This window comes from Hemiscyllium ocellatum, chromosome 32 (assembly GCF_020745735.1).
Source record: "Hemiscyllium ocellatum isolate sHemOce1 chromosome 32, sHemOce1.pat.X.cur, whole genome shotgun sequence".
Taxonomy (NCBI): domain Eukaryota; kingdom Metazoa; phylum Chordata; class Chondrichthyes; order Orectolobiformes; family Hemiscylliidae; genus Hemiscyllium; species Hemiscyllium ocellatum.
In genome coordinates this window covers 37,615,316-37,635,287 of record NC_083432.1, presented here as the reverse complement: position 1 = coordinate 37,635,287, position 19,972 = coordinate 37,615,316, and the positions used below count along the sequence as shown (strand labels likewise).

At 39.7% G+C, this 19,972-nt stretch overlaps 1 protein-coding gene across 2 annotated transcripts in view; it reads right to left on the bottom strand.

Annotated features, from left to right (window-relative positions):
- The window catches only part of dhx58 (DEXH (Asp-Glu-X-His) box polypeptide 58), a 41,662-nt gene extending 22,463 nt beyond the window's left edge, over window positions 1-19,199 (bottom strand). Inside the window, exons 1-8 of one of the 2 annotated variants that reach the window (XM_060849038.1) lie at window positions 19,114-19,199; window positions 14,393-14,576; window positions 10,324-10,528; window positions 9,311-9,501; window positions 7,388-7,504; window positions 4,258-4,384; window positions 2,679-2,870; window positions 825-1,078 (exon numbers count right to left, since the gene is read on the bottom strand). In XM_060849038.1, coding sequence (XP_060705021.1) covers window positions 825-1,078; window positions 2,679-2,870; window positions 4,258-4,384; window positions 7,388-7,504; window positions 9,311-9,501; window positions 10,324-10,528; window positions 14,393-14,569 — 1,263 coding nt within the window. In that variant the 5' untranslated portion in view covers window positions 14,570-14,576; window positions 19,114-19,199. The remainder of the gene's footprint in view (window positions 1-824; window positions 1,079-2,678; window positions 2,871-4,257; window positions 4,385-7,387; window positions 7,505-9,310; window positions 9,502-10,323; window positions 10,529-14,392; window positions 14,577-19,113) is intronic. The other variant, XM_060849039.1, reaches the window with a different exon arrangement.
- Between the last annotated feature and the right edge of the window lie 773 nt (window positions 19,200-19,972).

Genomic DNA, 19,972 nt, shown 5'->3' with positions numbered 1-19,972 from the left:
TGACAGAGGATCAGGTTAATTTAAAGCTGCCAATTCATGGTGAGTTTGTTGGTAGTTCTCATTGTTTTTCATAAGGTGTTTGAAAATTTCCAAAGCAGAGAGTTCTCACCACCAATGGGAATCATCTCACAAATCAGTTATCTCCCATAGAGGCCAGAAAAAAAATAGAGCTTACTACAGGGAAGCAATAACCTGGAATCTTTAGGTCTCTTACTGAAGCTTGTTTTAAACTGTTGCTTGTAAGAACCAAGGAAAAGCAGTATGGAACAAATCAATGTGCTACTTAAATGGCCCCAGCCACACTGTTTAGTTGACAATGGACAACATTAAAGTCTTATTAGCATGTGAGGTAATGAACAGCCAGAAGGAGAAAGGGAAGAAATGCAATATAGAAACAGTTTTAACACATGGTCACCTACTCTCAAAGGATTAAAATGATAGTCATCTGTTGTATGCATCGCTCTGTTCGGGGGTTGGTTAGCTGGGTCGGCTGGTTTGTGTTAGAGTAACACCAATAGTGTGGGTTCAATTCCTGAGGTCACTGTGAAGGCCTTGCTTTCTTAACCTCATCCCTCATCTGAGGTGCGGTGGCCCTCAGGTTAAACTCACCACCAGTCATCTCTCTGTCTCTAACGTAAGTGTACTTTACCCTTGACTGTGTGCAAACTGGATTGTCTACATTACTGACTGCTGCCCTATTGCTTGAACCTTTCTAGGAATAGCATTGCTTGCCATGTTTAGGGTCAGTAATAATCTCAACAAGTTGCATTAAAAAATGGTCATAGCAATTAGAATAACATATTCAGTGCATTGCTCCAGCTCACCTGAGTCATATGCTTTGTCTGGCTGTTAACACCAGCCCCTGTTAGACATTCTGCCTTGATGCCAGCTTTCTGTAACTTGTCACTACTCTTGATCCAGCCCAGCATGGCATGCGTGCTCTGCCGGGTTTTTGTGAAGATAATCCCTCGGGAGTTTGAGTCCTTGAACCTTTCCAGGAGAATTTGCTCCAATGTGTTCAGCTTCGGATTTTCATACACTGGGTTCAAGGTAAGTGAGTGCAGCTCAGCTTTATTAGCTAATGAGAAGAACAAAGAGTGAGTGGATGGGAAAAACATTAACAATCATTAATTAATGAATTGACCATTGAATTAACCATTCATTCTCCTCATATTTTAATGAAATTACAACATAATAAAACTCTGGTATTTCTCGTATAAACAGATTAATTTACTTTCTCTTTCCTCTCATACCTCTCCTGAACAGCAGGTCTTCTTGAAATATTGTTCATACTGGTGTTTACTCAAAAAGATAAACCTTGCTAGTGAGTATAGCCAATCCTATTTGCTAGCATCACTATCAAACCTTACTACTGACTGGATGTATATACACTTCCACCTTCAACAGTATCAATGCATGGTGGCAGCAGTATGTGCTATCTACTGTGCAAGATACACTGCAACAATTTACTGCGTTGACAGTACCTTCTGAACTCCTGTCTGACAAAGAGTAGAAAATGCATGGGCACACCATCACCTTCTCCAAGCCACCCACCACCCTGAACAAGAACTAGATCACTGTCACTGTCACTTGGCCAAATCTCCCTTCCTAACAGCACTGTGAATGAATCAGCACCATTGGGACTGCAGCAGATATTTGCAGGTGTGGGTTGGCATCAGCAGTTATTGCATGTCCCTTATTGTCAAGGAGATAGAGCTGGCTCTTGAACCACTGCAGTTAACGTGAAGGAGGTGGTATTGTGGTAATGCCACTCGACCAGTGACCCAGAGGCTCTGTAGATGGAGTATCCTACTGCCATGGTACCTTGTTACTGAATGGGGTCCCAATCAAGCAGGCAACGTCTTTCTGGATGGTGCCAAGCTTCTAGAATGTTATTATTGGCACATTCATCCAGGTAATATAGGATAACCTGTCACACTCCTTACTTGTGCCTTATGGATAGTGTAAAAAATGAGGTCTGCAGATGCTGGAGATCACAGTTGAAAATGTGTTGCTGGTTAAAGCACAGCAGGTTAGGCAGCAAAGGTGAGTTACTCATCTCAGAATTCCTCATTTCTGACCAGTGTTTTTATGGTAGGTCCAGCTCAGTTTTTAGACAATAACACATAGGATGTTGATGGTGGAGGATTTAATGATGGTAATGCAATTGAATGTCAAAGCAAGATGGTTAGGTTCTCTCCAGTTGGAGATCGTCATTTCCTGGTACCTAAGTGACATAAATGTTATTTGCCACTTCTCAGGCCAAGCGTTGATATTGTCCAGGTCTTGCATAAATTTGGACAGAAACTACATCACTATCTGAGGAAGCTTGAATGGTGTTGAACATTGTACAAACATTGACGAACATTCCTACTTTTGATCTTCTAGTGAAAGGAAAGTCATTAATAAAACAGATGAAGATGGTTGAACTTAGGACACTACCCTGAGAAAATACTCCACAGATCATAGAATCACAATCTCTACAATGTGGAAGCAGGCCATTCAGCCCATCGAGTCGACACCGACCCTCCAAACAGAATGCCACCCAGACATACCCCATCTCTGTAACCCTGCATTTCCCATGGCCAATCCATCTAATCTGCACTCCTTTGGACTGTGGGAGGAAACTGGACCATTGGGAGTAAACCCATGCAGACACGAGGAGAAAGAATCCTTACCATTAAATACTTTGAGGAGGAACCGATCTGTTTGATCAAGAGCATGTTTACTGATCTCCTCAGTACTGTAGAAGAGTGCCAGGTTCTCAAGGGCGTCAATCATGCGCACTGTGTCATTGATCATAAGGGAATCATTGTATTTCCGAAGATGGAGGGCACAATTACGCATTTTTCTGTCAAAAGTAATGGCTCCTGGCAACATCCAAACACAAAATAGATGTTAGTCCTGTAAAATACTTACATGGACCTCAAAATATAATTATGCCCAAGATCAGATAAGTAGGTTGCATGCTGCTATGTGCCTAATTATATAGATAAAATGTAGCCTCTGTAAAGTGAATGCTGGCCAGCTCATTATCATGAACTACAATTTTTCTAACAATCTTTAGTCTACTGTTTCTGGTTTTTTCTGAAATGCAGGGACATTTTATGAGCTCCTTAGCAGCCATGATCTTGTTGGTAGTAATCTGACTTCTCAGTCATGAGATTCGACATGCCTAAATCTCCTTTTGAACATTATCAAGCCAACATCCTAGTCCCTTACTGAAGGAGCACTAAGCTCCTGGAGGTGACATCTTCCCGATGACTTATTTAACCAAAGTCAGATTTGCCCTCTCATCTGAACTTACGAGGTTCTACAGCGCTGTTCTGAAGAATATGATGCAGATGACTCCTGTGAACTGGCTAATATTCATCCCTCTAACAACATCACAGGAACAGATAATCTGGTAATTATCACATGGCTATTTGTGGGAGTTTGACATTTTTCAATCAACCTTTTTAGAGATATTATTACACACTTCTGGAGCAAATGGGACTTGAACACAGGCCTCTTTATCCAGAGATAGTGGGTCTACCATTATACCACAAGAGCGCTTATTAATGTACTGGGGATCCCCAATTTACAAGTCCAATTTATGAGTGCGACCTCGTACATGAGTTTAATTTTAAAGATCTGACACATGAACATTTCCTGTACTTACAAACAGCTCTTTATATTGTCCTGTATCGTGTCTGACTTGTCTACAAATTGATTTGCCATTGGGATCCATTTGTAACCTGGGGGCTGCTGGCATAGTTTGTTTTTAAATCAACTATTCAGGTGTGTTAATGACACACCTCTGGAGCAGATCGGACTTGAACCGAGGTCTCCTGCCTGAGAGGTAGGAATACTATCACTACCCTAAAAGGATCATTAAAACCAGGAATTGGTTCTTTTGTGGGAGATTAAGGTACATAAATTGGCTGCTGCATTTCCCACATCAAAGCAATAACTACTCTTTAATTAATTGGCTGTAAAGTGCTTTGGATTGTATGATAGTGTGCTACATAAATACAATCTTTCTTTGCCTGGCAGCTGATATGGTATGATTTAGTTGAAGCCCCATGTACCATTCCCTCTTTTTCTCAATGGTGTTGTGTTTAATGCTTTGATTTCTCAAGTAATTCTATACCATTGAGAGATATAGCATACCTCCATTTGGTGGGATGCATTTCCTGATTTTGCTTATCTTCGGGAATGATGTTAATTATGCACATAATGCTGCAAACATGGTTGCAATATAAACCACTCCCTCACCTTCTTTCTCCAGCTCCACAACCGATTGTTCATACATCTGTGACCCCAAATTCCCCGAAATTGAAGGCACATTGAAATAGGAATGGATAGTTCTCATCATCCTTTTAAGTGTGTCCCCAAAGGGGTCCTGGATGATCGTGGGAAGAAAAAGTGAAAATTAAATTTAAAAATGCTGCAAGGAGCTGTTTAAAACAAAATTCCAAATTTGTGAGGAAAAATAATCTTTTCTCTTCATGCTTTTAAAATGTTAAAGTTTCAGGTTTTCAATATTTTATTTTGATTGAAAGGGAAGGAATCTATATGGTAATGGCCTCAATGAAAATTCAGTGGTTCAACCGCTCATGTAATCTAGCTTATGGAAGGTTGAACTGTACAATTGTACCATGTTAACTTCAAGCACAGTTGAAGTGACGATGGTACACAGTGAATCAGTATACAGTCCTTTCATTCATAGTATTAACTAATGAGATTACTGAAACAAAAACAGAAATTGCTACAGAAACTCAGGCATATACATAGGAAGAAAGCAAAGTTAATGCCTTGCCCAGCAGCTCTGAACAGTCTGAAAACACTGAAGTGTCACACATTAACTCTGCTTTCTTCCTGCAGATGCTGCAAGACCTGCTGAGTTTCTCTAGCGATTTTTATGTTTGTTTCAGTAATCTCATTACTTAACAATATGAATGAAAGGACTGTACACTGGTTCGCTGTGTGCCATCGTCACTTCGACTGTGCTTGAAGTTAACATGGTACAATTGTATAGTTTAACCTTACATAAGCTAGATTACATGAGCTACTGAACCACTGAATTTTCATTGAGGCCTTTCCTCTCAATCAAAATAAAATATTGAAGCTCTGAAACTTTACATCTGCATTTTCTTTTTGTAGTTATTTACTGATTTGTTATCTGATGTGAGTGCATATGAAAGGGTAGGTGCAGTAGAAATCAATGCAATGAGAAGGAGAGGGAATGAGTTCAGCTCATTACATTTTCAAACTCACACTATTTATTTGTGGTCATTCATGCTAGCTGTCGGGTTATAATCTCAGTGGACAGAAAATGCAGTGGGGAATAAGGCAGTGTATACTAGGGAGTGACATGGGTTTATTACTGTGACACGGAAGTAGATCCGAATTGGAATCAGAGGATGTAAAGGGTATCTTCTCCATTGGCTTCTAAACACACATTTGGGCACTGTCAGTCCAGGCTAGGACATCAGAACAATTAACAGCCATAACTGAGTGATTGCAGAGATCATAAAAACAGCTGGAAAATAGAAACTTAAAATCACTGTGGTTTGGCAGAAGTCACATCCTGATGTTATGACCAAATATACAATAAGAGCAGGGCAGAGAGGTCTCACACAAGGAGTTAGACATAGAATACCTGATGCCAAATAACAATTATCAGTGCTGGGAGTGTGGATGAGAGATTTGATAATAAAATTGGAGCGTTATGTAAAATTTTGTGCTTAAATCAGTTTTTTTCTTTACATGGAATTGTGTGACTAAATATAGACAATACGTGCAGATAAATATAGACAATTGTGTGATTAAGTATAGACAACAAGCCAGCACCACCATTCATTATGATCGTGGCTGATCATCCTCAATCAGTATCCTGTTCCTGCCTTATCCCTATAACCCTTGATTCCACTATCCTTAAGAGCTCTATCCAACTCTTTCTTGAAAGTATCCAGAGACTTGGCCTCCACAGCCTTCTGGGGCAGAGCATTCTGTACACCCACCAGTCTCTGGGTGAAGAAGTCTCTCCTCAACTCTGTTCTAAGTGGCCTACCCCTTATTTTTAAACTGTGTCCTCTGGTTCAGAACTCACCCATCAGCGGAAACATGCTTTCTGCCTCCAATCCTTTAATAATCTTATACGTCTCAATCAGATCCCCTCTCAGTCTTCTAAACTCAAGCGTATACAAGCCCAGTCGCTCCAATCTTTTAGCGTAAGATAGTCCCGCCATTCCGGGAATTGACCTCGTGAACCTATGCTGCACTCCCTCAATAGCCAGAATGTCTTTCCTCAAATTTGGAGACCAGAATTGCACACAGTACTCCAGGTGTGGTCTCACCAGGGCCCTGTACAGCTGCAGAAGGATCTCTTTGCTTCTATACTCAATTCCTCTTGTTATGAAGGCCAGCATGCTATTAGCTTTCTTCACTGCCTGCTGTACCTGCATGCTTGCTTTCATTGACTGATGTACAAGAACACCTAGATCTCGTTGTACTGCCCCTTTACCTAACTTGACTCCATTTAGGTAGTAATCTGCCTTCCTGTTCTTGCCACCAAAGTGGATAACCACACATTTATCTACATTAAACTGCATCTGCCATGCATCCGTCCACTCACCTAACCTGTCCAGGTCACCCTGTATTCTCCTAACATCTTCCTCACATTTCACCCTGCCACCCAGCTTTGTGTCATCAGCAAATTTGCTAATATTACTTTTAATACCTTCATCTATATCATTAATGTGCATTGTAAAAGAATTGTCTGATTTCAGTTGGTTTAGTAGTTCAATCAGACCATCTAAGGAGAAGGCAAATTAAGCAGATGACACAACTTTTCCCAATGAGCGAGGAAGACTTGCCCAAACGTTTGCTAGTATTAGTCACTGTTCAGGCCCTTTGCAGAAAACAGCAATAGAGAAGAACCACAGACGCTGTAACCGGTTTCTTGGCGAGGGAGTGAGACACGCAGTCTAAAGCACTAAGGAATGGAGATGATTCCTACAAAGGTAGGTAGGGTAGCTAATGGGTATGGGTTAATTCTACCAACTCTGACAGTGAAAAGCATAGGAACAAAGCTTTGAGAGTCTGGGACAATCAGTATGTGTAGAGGTAGGGGCTATTGCTGAGTTTTTGTATATATCTGAATGTGAATCAAAATTTATTCAGAAAATTAGCCTGGAATAGCTTGCTGAAGAAGGTTTCTCTCAATATTTCTCTAAAGAAGAGTATCTGAGATTGAGAATTTATCACAACACAGTCAGTTGTATACCATTTTGGTGTACTGCTCGGAAGTTGCATTGCTGCATGAATATTATCATATACATGCATGTGCCCCTACACTTATGGGTTTCCTAATTTAAAGCATGCAGAGGTGAAAATTTTGCACCTGCTTTCTTTCTTCTGTAATGTCATATGTTTTAACAGGCTGAGGGACGCTCTTTATTAGCTCTTCTACACAGTCCTTGGAAGATGTTATCATAGTTGCATCCATATTGGCACAGATCTGTTACAAATGGAACATACATTGTGCATCAATAAATTAAGAAAGTATGTTAACATTGTGATTAATATTCAAATTAACTATGCTAAGCTCCAAATCGATTGTATTTTTTTCTCTTCTCTGTGTGCAAGTTGCTTTCCTCGATTCCCTCGGTGTTTGGCAAGTTGGGATTGCTGAGTGAGACCAACAATCAATAGTGTTTAGAATTCCAAATGAATTGAGTAAAGGCATACGGCATTCAAGTACTCCAAGGCATTGAACTGGGATATAAAAGTGCCAAAACCCAAATAAATCTTCCAGTTTTATTTCTATTGTGGATTTACTTTGAACCTGCATTTCAAAATCTGCCGAAAAGGCCAATTTTATTTATTGAGAAGTCAAGTGCAGCTTTCAAACCAGTGAAATTACTCTTGCAGTGCATGCTCACTCCACGTTCAGTCTCATTAACCTTTATTTCAAAGAGGTCGTTTTTTTTTAAAACTCTGCCCTGATGGGCTTTTGCTAATTATAACAATAACTCAAGTGAGACAGAACTTATTAAAGGCTTATTCAGCTTATAACTATTATTTGAACTGTGAGATTAGATGACAGCCTCTGAAATTAGTCTCGGCTACTCAGTTTAGGAAGAGAAAAATCCTCATTAACTTGCTTTAGTTTTATTTTTGAGCTGTGGTTTTTGCTAGTGACAGCATGAAGACAACATGCATTACATCACTGTGAATTGAAAGATGATTCAACATATAGGAATGCTTTTTACATTAGCATTTACAATAATTAGTGTGCAGTTTAGTACTTAATAAGAACTGGCTGATATCACTGTTAGAAAGTCAACATTTCTTGATTACAATTTTTCTTCCAGGTGCTAAAGTGATAACTAATAGAATTGTTTCAGTTTACAGCAGAGGCATTCAGTGTTTAGTAACTCTGGGCACCAGAGATCAATACAATAGGCAAATTTTTCCATTAATTTGCATATAATTCTGTTCACAAATGTCAACAGTTCTGTGTGTTTTAGTTTAGGATTTATTTAGTGAGAAAGTGGCAGTATCTTAAACTAGACATTCCCATCTTCTGAGCCAATGAAACAGAAATTGGACAAACCGTCCAATAGGAAATATTAGCATAAAGAGATTGGTCTGGCTAAGCTCTTGGGAGATCACCATTGGAGTCCTTCACTGAACCAATGGGCTTGGTTCAAGATCAGAAGCAATTCAGGGTCAGGACAACGTGCTGAGGGATGTACTCAAGCTTGGGGGCAGCTACTGCTAAGGCACAGTGAGGAAAGACCACTGTCTGAGGTCTTCCTGCTAAAACCAACCTGGGAGGCCGTTTAGTTATCGGACCCTCCTGATGCCTCAAATGCATGTAGATCTATCTATCTATCTATATATATATATATATATACAAACACATATATATAGATCAGATATAGAGCTTATGCCCAAAACGTCGATTCGCCTGCTCCACAGATGCGGCCTCACCAGCTGTGCTTTACCAGCATCACACTCCTCAACTGTGATCTCCAGCATCTGCAGTGCTTATTTTCTCCCTGCATGTAGGTATAGACTGATTCAAGTAAGAGATGTCTTTCCCTTGTTTGGACAGAGTCAAATTCTAATGTTTGTTTGTTTTCTGATATACTACTGTACAGAACAAAACTGCGTTCTATATATATATATACATAAGATGTAGCAAGTCAGGATAAGAGCAAAAGTTGCCCGAACAGAATTTTGGAGATATGTGAAAGTCAGTCAATATCTGAGATGTTTTAAGTGAGAGGCTTCACTGTGTCTCAAAAGCTGGACTAACCTGTAAGATATGTTTCTTTGCACGTTCCAAACTGTTGGCTCCATCTGTTCCAGGTGATGCTGTCAATCCAAGGATTTGAGGTAAGTCCTTTGCACCCTGATGTTTCTTTTCAATGTAGTGTCCCATGATTTTATTATATACTCCATCTTTCTGTGTGTGATGACACTCATCGATTACCAGCAGAGAGAATTCTGTAATTTAAAAAAATTAATAACACTCTTTCTTAAAGAAGACTGAAAATCTTGAACAGTCACAATTCAAGAGTTCACCGCTGGTGTCTGAGTGAATTCCATCCATTCAGAACTAATCTTTCATGAATTATTTCAGAAACAAACAATGCACAAATGACAGATCTATTGTCAGTGTCCAGAATTTGGTAGCATAAGTAGATTATAAATCATTACATTAGTGGCATTAATAATGACTATCTTACAGCAGAAAACTCAAAGAATTACATATAGGAAGCTTAGCCTGGACAGAACACATTCAAGAATTCCAAAGAAAATAGTTGAGGCTCCCCTTATTTCTTAGGAATCCTGCAATAACAGAAGAACTAATACAAAGTCATTGTACGTAGCCATTAGTCAAAACTAAACATCACAGGACACCTTCACCAATATCCAGAGTGGCAAAAGGTCCCTCTGAAGAATACAGAGCCCAAAACTGATGACTTGAATTAAAAGCAACAGATTCACATTGTGAACTTGTTGGAATTCTGCAACTATATTGGTTGCCATCCATTATGCATAACATTTGGATTTGCAGATAGCATTACTCTACAGGTGATATTTCCAACATACAATAAAGCTTATGGCTATACCAGTAAATATTTTAATTGTATTGAAAGCTGTCTCCAAAACTGAAGTGAGACTTCACCTGATGAAGGAAGAGCACTTCAAAAGCTTGTGATTTCAAGTAAACCTGTTGGACTATAACCCTGGTGTCATGTGACTTATGAATTTTAAATTCAGTGTGACTTCTATTTGCAGGATGGACGGATTAAGTTTGCCTACCTGTTAGGTCCACATGCTTTTCTTCTTCAGTGCTGGTCAGTGCATTTTGGAGAATCTGTGCTGTGCAGATAATTACATCATACTTCCGTACAGCAAGTGCAAATTGCTCCTTAAGTTCACTGTCACCACTTATGGCTGCCACTTTATATGCATGCTTGAGGGCAGGCTCAAACTCGTTTTCATAATGTTGATTCACCAGAGGCACCTGTACAGACCACAGTTTTAGAGAAAGGATACTTTTGCATAATTTCATTTGCAGTACAACTATGTGTAGGATTAATTCCTGTAGACTGAGGTGATAAGAATTCCAGACAGTAAACTCAATAGTTTCACAATAGATAAGCTGTTGAAAGCAGCTCATTTAAAAAGCCATATATAACATTTTATATTTATATTTTAAGAAAACAAAGAACTGCAGATGCTGGAAATCTGAAACAAATCAAAAATGCTGGAGAAACTCAGTAGGTCTGACAGTGTCTGTGGAGAGAAAGCAGAGTCACCAGTTCGTGTCCAGTTCTGAAGAAGGGTCATGGGACTTGAAACATTAACTCTCTTTTCCCTCCACAGATGCTGCCGGACTTGCTGAGTTTCTCCAGTAATTTCTGTTTTTGTTTCACAGTCCCATTTTACTTGCATACAACTGTTTGTTCAAACTTGCGTTGTTTCTTGAGACAGTTTCACTAATATTAAAGTGGATGTAAGTGTTGTGGTGCAGTGGTTGAGTCCCTGCCTATACGCCAGGAGGCCTGGGTTTAAGACTCACCTACTCCAGGTGCATAATAGCATCTCTGAACAAGTTGATTAGAAAATATTTAAAGCAGACATATAACACTGAGGAAATTCTCATAAGCAACAATTACTGATTACACTGAGGCTGGTTTAGTTCAGTGTTCAAAACTATACTTCCTTCTTGGGTGGTGTGAATGGAAAGCAGTAGAGAGATTGCTAATAGTCTATTAACATTCTCTCCTACCTCTATTGGCAATGCTTTTCACACTGTTGACAGATGGATTCAAGGAACACCTTCATTCCCACTCAATAAATCAATACCAGTTTCATGGTCATCATTAGATTCAACATTAATCTGAATACTCTACAATAGTATTGATGGGTACTCTACTGCTGTAGGCAAGATGGCTCCTGCTATCTGAAACAAATATGCTCAGTATCCATTTTTGGTTATGAATTTACACTTCAGTCCTGCACATACTTTGGAAATACAGTGAAAATTCAACTCCCTGACAAAGTGCAAATGAGAAAAGCAGAAAAGATTACCCAGCTATTTTCTTTATACAATTGTGGGACGTGGGCGTCACTGGCTGGCCAGCATTGATGGCCCATCCCTATTGGCCCTTGAGAAGGTGGTGGGGGCTACCTTCTTGTACCACTGCAGTCCACTTGCTGTGGGTTGACCCACAATGTTGGTAGGGAGAGAATTCCAGGATTATTATTCGTAATTATTAATTTAAAATGATTAATTTGGAGTATAAAACAACATCAAAGCCTGTTTTTCACATGCAACATGTATTGGTATCAGTATACACTCAGTTCTGCTATAACGCAGTACTTCTGTTCTTATGCGATCCCATGTTATAAGAAAATCGCTTACTAGCAGCACCATTTAAACGAATGGGGCTGGAATTGTGTTATAACCAATACACGCTTTAAAAGTTCGCACCTCAGAAACAGTGTCCCCAATTCGTTAAACACATCAAAACAAGTTTGCATTAACAAAATGCGCATTACAGCAAAACAAGCTGTACTGTGTTAGTAATGTTGTCATTATGATTTAGTTGGTAGCATTCTGGCCCTTGAGATATAATATTCTAGGCTCAGGTCCCAATCCAGGGTCTGAGCACCGAATAATATCAGAGGCAGTGCTGAAGGACTGCCGTGCTACCAGCGGTGCTGTCAGACGAGACATTAAATTGAGGCCCCATGTACCTTGCAGACATGTGTGGCAAAGAACCCATGTAATTCCTTCACAGGATGAGGCTCGTCCAGCATTTACTGCCCATTCTTAATTGCCCAGAGGGCACTTGAGAGTCAATCACATTGCTGTGGGTCTGCAGTAACATGTAAAACAGATGGATGGTAGTTTCCTTCCTTCAATGACATTTGTGAACCAGATGCTTTTTTCCCCCCAAAATCAATACCAGTTTCATGGTCATCATTAGATTCCAAATTCCCAATTCAATCGAAAATTCCATACTCTGCCATGGCAGGGTTTGAACCCAGGTCACCAAATCATTTCTGAGGTCTCTGGATTAATAGTCTGGCAAAAATATCAAGGAGAAAGTGAGGTCTGCAGATGCTAGAGTATCAGAGCTGAAAATGTGTTGCTGGAAAAGTGCAGCAGGTCAGGCAGCATCCAAGGAACAGGAAATTTGACGTTTCGGGCATAAGCCCTTCCTGATGAAAGGTTTATGCCCGAAACATTGAATTCCTGCTCCTTGGATGCTGCCTGACCTGCTGCGCTTTTCCAGCAACACATTTTCAGCTCTGGCAAAAATATCAGTAGGCTACTGCCTCCCCTTGGTACTAGCTTATTGAAGAATAAGAGAGTTATTCCCAGTATCCTGGCCATTATTTATTCCTCAATCAAAACCACAAAAACAGATTATTAATCCGTTGCCTGCTGATGGGAATTTTCTGTACACAGACAGGCTGCTGTGTTTCCTACATTAGAACAGTCACGAATACACTTCAGAATTTCCTCACTGGCAGGAAACACCTTGAAATGTGTTAATCCCACAAAAAAAACACTATACAAATGCAGTTTTCTTTTAATATTGTTGACTGAGAGTGAATCAAAACATTTTTTTAAGGTTTCACTTTCATTTTTGCCTTCCTGTAACAAAACAATCACAGTGAAAGACATGGAGAAAACAAGACAAACAGGAAGGTATAGGTATCAACAGTCCAATAGAAAGAGGAGCTCAGCAGACAGATCTAAATCAATCTTTAGATGTGCTTTCCCAGATGCCCTTTAAAGTAACCACAAGAACGGCTACCATTACTGCATACCAGATCCATTTTAACATTATGAGTGCAATATGCCAAAATTGTACTTGAAAACACTACTGGATGCTCATATATTATTTGCAGAATGAAACAAAAATACAAGTGGATATGGCTGATCATACCACCATGTCATCAATTAGAATCAGAGTGATAAAAAATCAAGAGGCCATTTGGCCCATCATATATTTTGAAGAGGAATTCAGTTAATTCTGAAGTGTTTTTCCTGTCAGCTTATTAACCTGACAGCCATTGCAATCTGAAACTTTCCATACATTAGCATAAGCAACTTATACCATGAAGACTTGCAATCTTGTTGAGTCAGATATCTTGAAGTTTATTAACAACACTGTTTACATAGCTAAAATATCACAGACTTCTACACACAGCCTACATTCTGTGCTTACTGATAATACTGTACATTATATACATATAGTTGACTGGCGACATTGAATCTATGACACAGAAAGGATGACTGAAAGCAAGGCAGGAAAATACATATACACATACATACATACCTTTTTACTGGAATATCTCATGTCCTGATGCGATTTCACTGTTTTAAACAGCCTTTCTGGACTGTGATTTATATCAGAATATAAAATATGCAACTGCAATCCCTCATCCATGAAACCATTCCATTAAATTGGCGCAGTGGTTAGCACTGCCAGAGACCCGGGTTCAATTCCTGCCACAGGCGACTCTCTGTGTGGGGTTTGCACATTCTCCCTGTTTCTGTGTGGGTTTCCTCCCACAATCCAAAAATGTTAGGTGAATTGGCTATGCTAAATTGCCCATTGTGTTAGGTGAAGGGGTAAATGTAGGAGTATGGGTCTGGGCGGTATATGCTTTGGTGGGTCAGTGTGGACTTGTTGGGCCGAAAGGCCTGTTTCCACACTGTAAGTAATCTAATCTAAATCCCTTTTATACCATGTTCATACTCACTGCCAGAATAATACGTTACCTTACCATGCAATGCTATTCCATTAAATAGTACCTATTAATTACTCAAATTTATAACATAACAAGTAACTGTATCTATTTTTACCTTATTTACAAGAACAGCGACTTTGCCTTTCCCTCCCTTTGTATCCAGGTGATGTCTGGCAACAAACACAGCTGCACGGGTCTTCCCTCCACCTGTCGGGAGCCATATGATGATATTCTTGCCCCGAAGAGCAGGCTGTATAACCTCCCACTGGTAGTTCCGTAGATCAATTTGCATTATATATCTGGAACAGGACTGAAAGAAATTAACACTTCTCCACCAATAAGCTGAGTTGAAATAAAACAGGTCATGGATTTAGTTTAGGACTAAATCTTTCCAAATTACCGTTGTTTATCAAAAAGAGGATAGTTTCTATTTACATTTCCCTGTGGTTTAAAGATGTATTAGTAAAAGATGTGAAATCTGACAGTCAAGGTCATAGGGTATGGATGTCATTCGCTAGGTCATCCTGATTTCCCAGGATGATACCACCATGTCATCAATTAGAATCAGAGTGATAAAAAAAAGAGGCCATTTGGCCCATCATATATTTTGAAGAGGAATTCAGTTAATTCTGAAGTGTTTTTCCTGTCAGCTTATTAACCTGACAGCCATTGCAATCTGAAACTTTCCATACATTAGCATAAGCAACTTATACCATGAAGACTTGCAATCTTGTTGAGTCAGATATCTTGAAGTTTATTAACACTGTTTACATAGCTAAAATATCACAGACTTCCCAGAGAGCATTTTAGAGTCAACCAAATTGCTGTGGGTCCAGAGTCACATATAGGCCAGATTGGGTAAGGACAGCAGATTTCCTTTTCGAAAGGACATGAATCAACCAGAGGGGTTCTTAGCAAGTTGTTACGTTTGGCTAGATTTTCATTCCAAATTGTATTGAATTTTAACCTATGTCCATTAACCTGAGGTTCTGGGTTACTATTCCAGTGATATTACCACTACATCACCACTTCCCTGGCAGTGGATTTAAAGTGTGTCAGAGATCTAAATCTTCATTTTCCAAGGATGAAAGATCGCAGTAAGTAGAATTAATGGTACAAGCATGTACAAGCCAGAGGTAGTTATGGATTGGTTTAATTTTCCAAACTCCTTTGATTCAGAGAGGTTCCACTATTTTGAACAATAGTGATTGCAACTCTTCTATTAAAAGAGCTAGAGAACGAAAACAGGCCTGTTGCCTGAGCATCAGCCACAGTGAAAATATTAGGCTATGCTTAACGAAGTCATAGCAGGGCATGTAGATAATTCAATGTAATCAGAGCAATGGAAGGACTGCTTCGGTGAAAGACAGGTTGCAGTGTAGGACATTCTGCAGCTGCATCAGAGGGGCATCTGTAAAGACTTTAAACGTGAAACTGTTTCCAAAATATGAGGCATGATGTGAAAAACCTCTTAGAACTGTGAGGTCTTGAGCTGACCAGAGAGCTGGCTTTACTAGACCTGATACTATGCAAGGGATAGACTTGATTAACGATCTCCTGGTGAAGGTCCCTCTAGGTAGAAGTGACCATAATACAATTGAGTTTTAAATTCAGTTTGAGGGAGAAGGAGTGAGTTTGAGACTATTTATTTAAAATTAAATAAGGCCAATTATGAGGTCATGGAAGCAGAACTGACAAAAATGGATTTGCAAATTCAGCTACAGCACAGGTCAATAAAGATACAGTGGTAGACATTTAAGAGGATATTTCAGAGTAAATATACATCAAAAGCTGTAGAAAAATTCCAAGGGACCAATCCCACTATCTGTGGTTAAATAGAAATATTAAAGGTAATATCCAACTTAAAGGAAAAGCATATAACTATGTAAAGATAGGTGGCCAGTCAGAAGGCTGGACAGGATATAATTAAAAAGCAAACTTAAAAAAATTAAGGAAGGAAAAATTAGAGTATGAGAGAAAACTAGTCAGAAACATTAAACTAGATACTAAGAGTTTCTATAAATATTTTCAAAAGAAAACTGTTATTGAAGAATGTTAGTTCTATAGAAAATGAGACTGGAGTATAATGGAAATTAAGGAAATGGCAGATGAATTAAACATGTATTTTGTATCTATCTTCATTATAGAGGATACAAGCCACATCCCAGAAGCAGTGATAAACCGAAAATGGAAAGAGGAATTCAGGAAAATCATAACCACAAGAGAAGTGTTGCTGACAAAATTATCAAAGCTATGGGCTGACAACTACTCAGGTCCTAATGGATTTCATCCTAAGGTCTCATGAGATAGTTAATGAACTGGTTTAATTTTCCAAAACTCCCTCAATTCTGGGAGGTTCCATTGGATTGAAAGATAATGATTATAACTCCTTTATTCAAAAGAGATTGAAACAGAAAGCAGGAAATTACAGACCAGTCAATTTAACATTTGTCATAGTAAAATTGGTAAAAGCTCCAACAAGGAGTTATAACAGGGAAGGTAGACTAATTCAAGGTAATCAGGCCCAGTTAACATGGTTTTGTAAAAAGGAAACCATATTTCAACAATTTATTGGAGTTCTTTGAGGAAATAGCATGGTGTGGATAAAGAGGTTCCTTTACATGTGTCACCTCAGAGGTTATTGTGGAAAAATATAAGCTCATGATGTAACGAATAGCATACTGGCATGGATCGAGGATTAGCTGGTCAACAGAAAGCAGAAAACAGGCATAAGTGGGTCTTTTTTTACAAGATGTACAAGGATCAATGCTGGGACCAAAACTCTTTGTAATTTAGACAAATAACTTAGGTGAAGGGATAGAAAGTGTGTTTGCCAAGTTTGCTGATGACACAACAATAGAGTTGTTCACAGTCATAAGGGGCCTGGTAGATAAGGAAAGACTTCTTAAGGATGAAAGAGAGAGTACCGTTTTAAGGTAATTGGCAGAAGAAGCATTGGAGACATGTAGAGAAAGTTTTTAAGGCAGTAAATGGTTAGGATCTGGAATACACTGGGAGTGACAGGAACACAAGTTCAATTGAGGCTTTGAAATGATTATTGTTGGAAAAGAAAGAATGAGCAGGGTAAGAGGGAGAGGGTGGCAACGTTTTCATTTGGAAGGCATCAGTGGAGACAGAAATAAGAGTTAACAGACTTGATTCTCTACAGATGCTACCTGACCTGCTAAATATTTCCCAAATTTTCCATTTTTTAAAATTTCTGGGTCACTGAACAGTTTGATAAGCATCTTATATAAACTCAATGGGATGTTTCTGTCGAGCACCATTGTGATGCCTGTCCTTAGAAATGAAAAAAGTCAACAATGTGAAAAGATCCACAATATATTATGTCATTTCTAAAAGGACACTAGTATGATAGCGGTTAATGAGGCTTAATTTCTGCATAATGATTAATTGAACATCTGACACAGGACCATTGAATGAGATGAGTCATATTTAAAGCTCAGCTGGAGACTGCTTCATGAAAGATGCAACATTTTTTCATGCACATCCATTCACCCATCTCTCTTCAAGCATACATCCCTTAGTCTTCTCACTGTACATGCATTCTTAAGACAATGTCAACTTAAGTCAGTCCAGTATGCACCCACAGTCTTGTTTATCAGACTGGACAAGACTGGTCAGAATAACTGGCTAGCTCTCCTGTTCAGGATACAAGATCAGGATTGAAGCAAAGTTGCATGAATGCAAACAGGAAGGCGGCACGGTGGCTCAGTGGTTGGCACTGCTGCCTCAGGGAGCCAGGTTCGATTCCAGCCTTGGGTGTCTGTCTGTGTGGAGCTTGCACATTCTCCCCTTGTCTACATGGGTTTCCTCCCACAGTCACAAAGATGTGCAGGTTGGGTGAATTGGCCATGCTAAATTGCCTGTAGTGTTAGGTGCACTAGTTAGGGGGAAATGGGTCTGGGTGGGTTACTCTTCGGAGGGTCGGTGGGGACTTGTTGGACCGAAGGACCTGTTCCACGCCGTAGGGAATCTGAAAAAAAAACTGACCTGTGTGCCCAGATAGGGAGCTACATCTTACAGTCCTGTGTCAAAACAAACTATCTACTACGTCACACGCCAAAGTTTCATTTCTCCGGCTGCGGACCCCGCCCTCGGATTATTTTCTCGCCTGAAACTCTATGCCTTTTCCTCTAATAATGCAGCATTTGCTAAAGCTAGCTCTCTGGTGTGAACTAGAACATGAGAAATACTGGGTGCCTCTTTTGATATTACAGACAATATCAGTAAACATCAAAGTTAAAAACCTGAGACATCTGTCCTGGTTACACTGTTTTCCACAGTGACACCGGGTAATAGATTTCAAAAAAGACAATTTGCTGAAATCCACGGATGGCTCACTGGGGAAATTAGCTGACTGGTACATTGACAATAGCACTAAGCACACGTACTGGGTTTAGGAACAAGCCAAGCCAATTTCATGCTCTCGATCTGATGTAGTGACCCTGACGGTTAAACACATGATTGGGAGGACGAGGTGAGACCACAATCAGCGTCTGCTCTAATACATATGCCCTCAACCCTATAAACGCATAGCAACGCCTGCTATTACGCACCCACTAAATGTAAAGATTGACCACTGCGGCGGGCTGGTGGCGAACACAGAATTGTATCCCCACGCGACTGGTGCACATAGATAGGGATGGGGAGGTTAGAAAGTTGGAAGAACGAAGAGATTTGGAGAAAAGGCATTAATTATTTTAAAGAAAATGATCAAGCGTATAAATTAAAAATAAAAGTCTATTAAAAGCAAATGAGGAAAAAAAATAGAAGTTACAAGAGAGGAATGAAGAATCAAAACACACAACTCACCCTTGAAGCTCTCCTTGCTCATCTCAGAGGGAGCACTGAGGGAAATAGCAACCGTTTCCAATCCAGATTCGTCTTTTTGTTGTACAACAGGAATTGAAACTGAAACTGAGCATTTCTGCGGAACTGCCCGGAGGGGCCACTGAAGGAGTACAGTGACATCCAACACACAGTGCAGATTCAAAAACTTCAATTTGTTCTATGTCGATGGCATTTGCATTAAAATCGTTCTTTCACCACTGTCCAAGGTGTATTAAAGTAACTGGGCAGTAGCTTACTCGGTGCCCGTCAGTTGAAATTAGGGAGGCTTTTCAGAAGATGAGATAGAGGTAGACTTATTCATAATTCTGCTGCAAATGTGTTGCTGGTCAAAGCACAGCAGGCCAGGCAGCATCTCCGGAATAGAGAATTCGACGTTTCGAGCATAAGCCCTTCATCAGGAATAAGAGAGAGAGCCAAGCAGGCTAAGATAAAAGGAATAAGAGAGAGAGAGAGCTTATTCATAATTCTGTTAGTATATAATACAGGTAGATTGTAATCTGACAAAGCCTAATGCTTGTTCCATACCACTTCGGCTTTGAAAGCTTGCTTGTCCTTTACTGAAAAGTAAATCTCCCATTGACTAGCTTTAAATGTACAGTACGTTTACACTTTATTTCTGTGTTTGCATAGTCCATAGTGACTGGTGTTTTCAAGAAAAAGTTCAGCTGCAGGAGGATACTTTCTTAAATGAAGGACAAACCTTTTGGAAAGGGGAATGGAGTGACAGAAGAGATTGAGGCGTTTAAAGGAAGAGGAGAGTAAGTCCCGCCAGCAGGAGGCACTTGTGCACATTGACGGTTGGCTGTGCTCTGTTTTACTT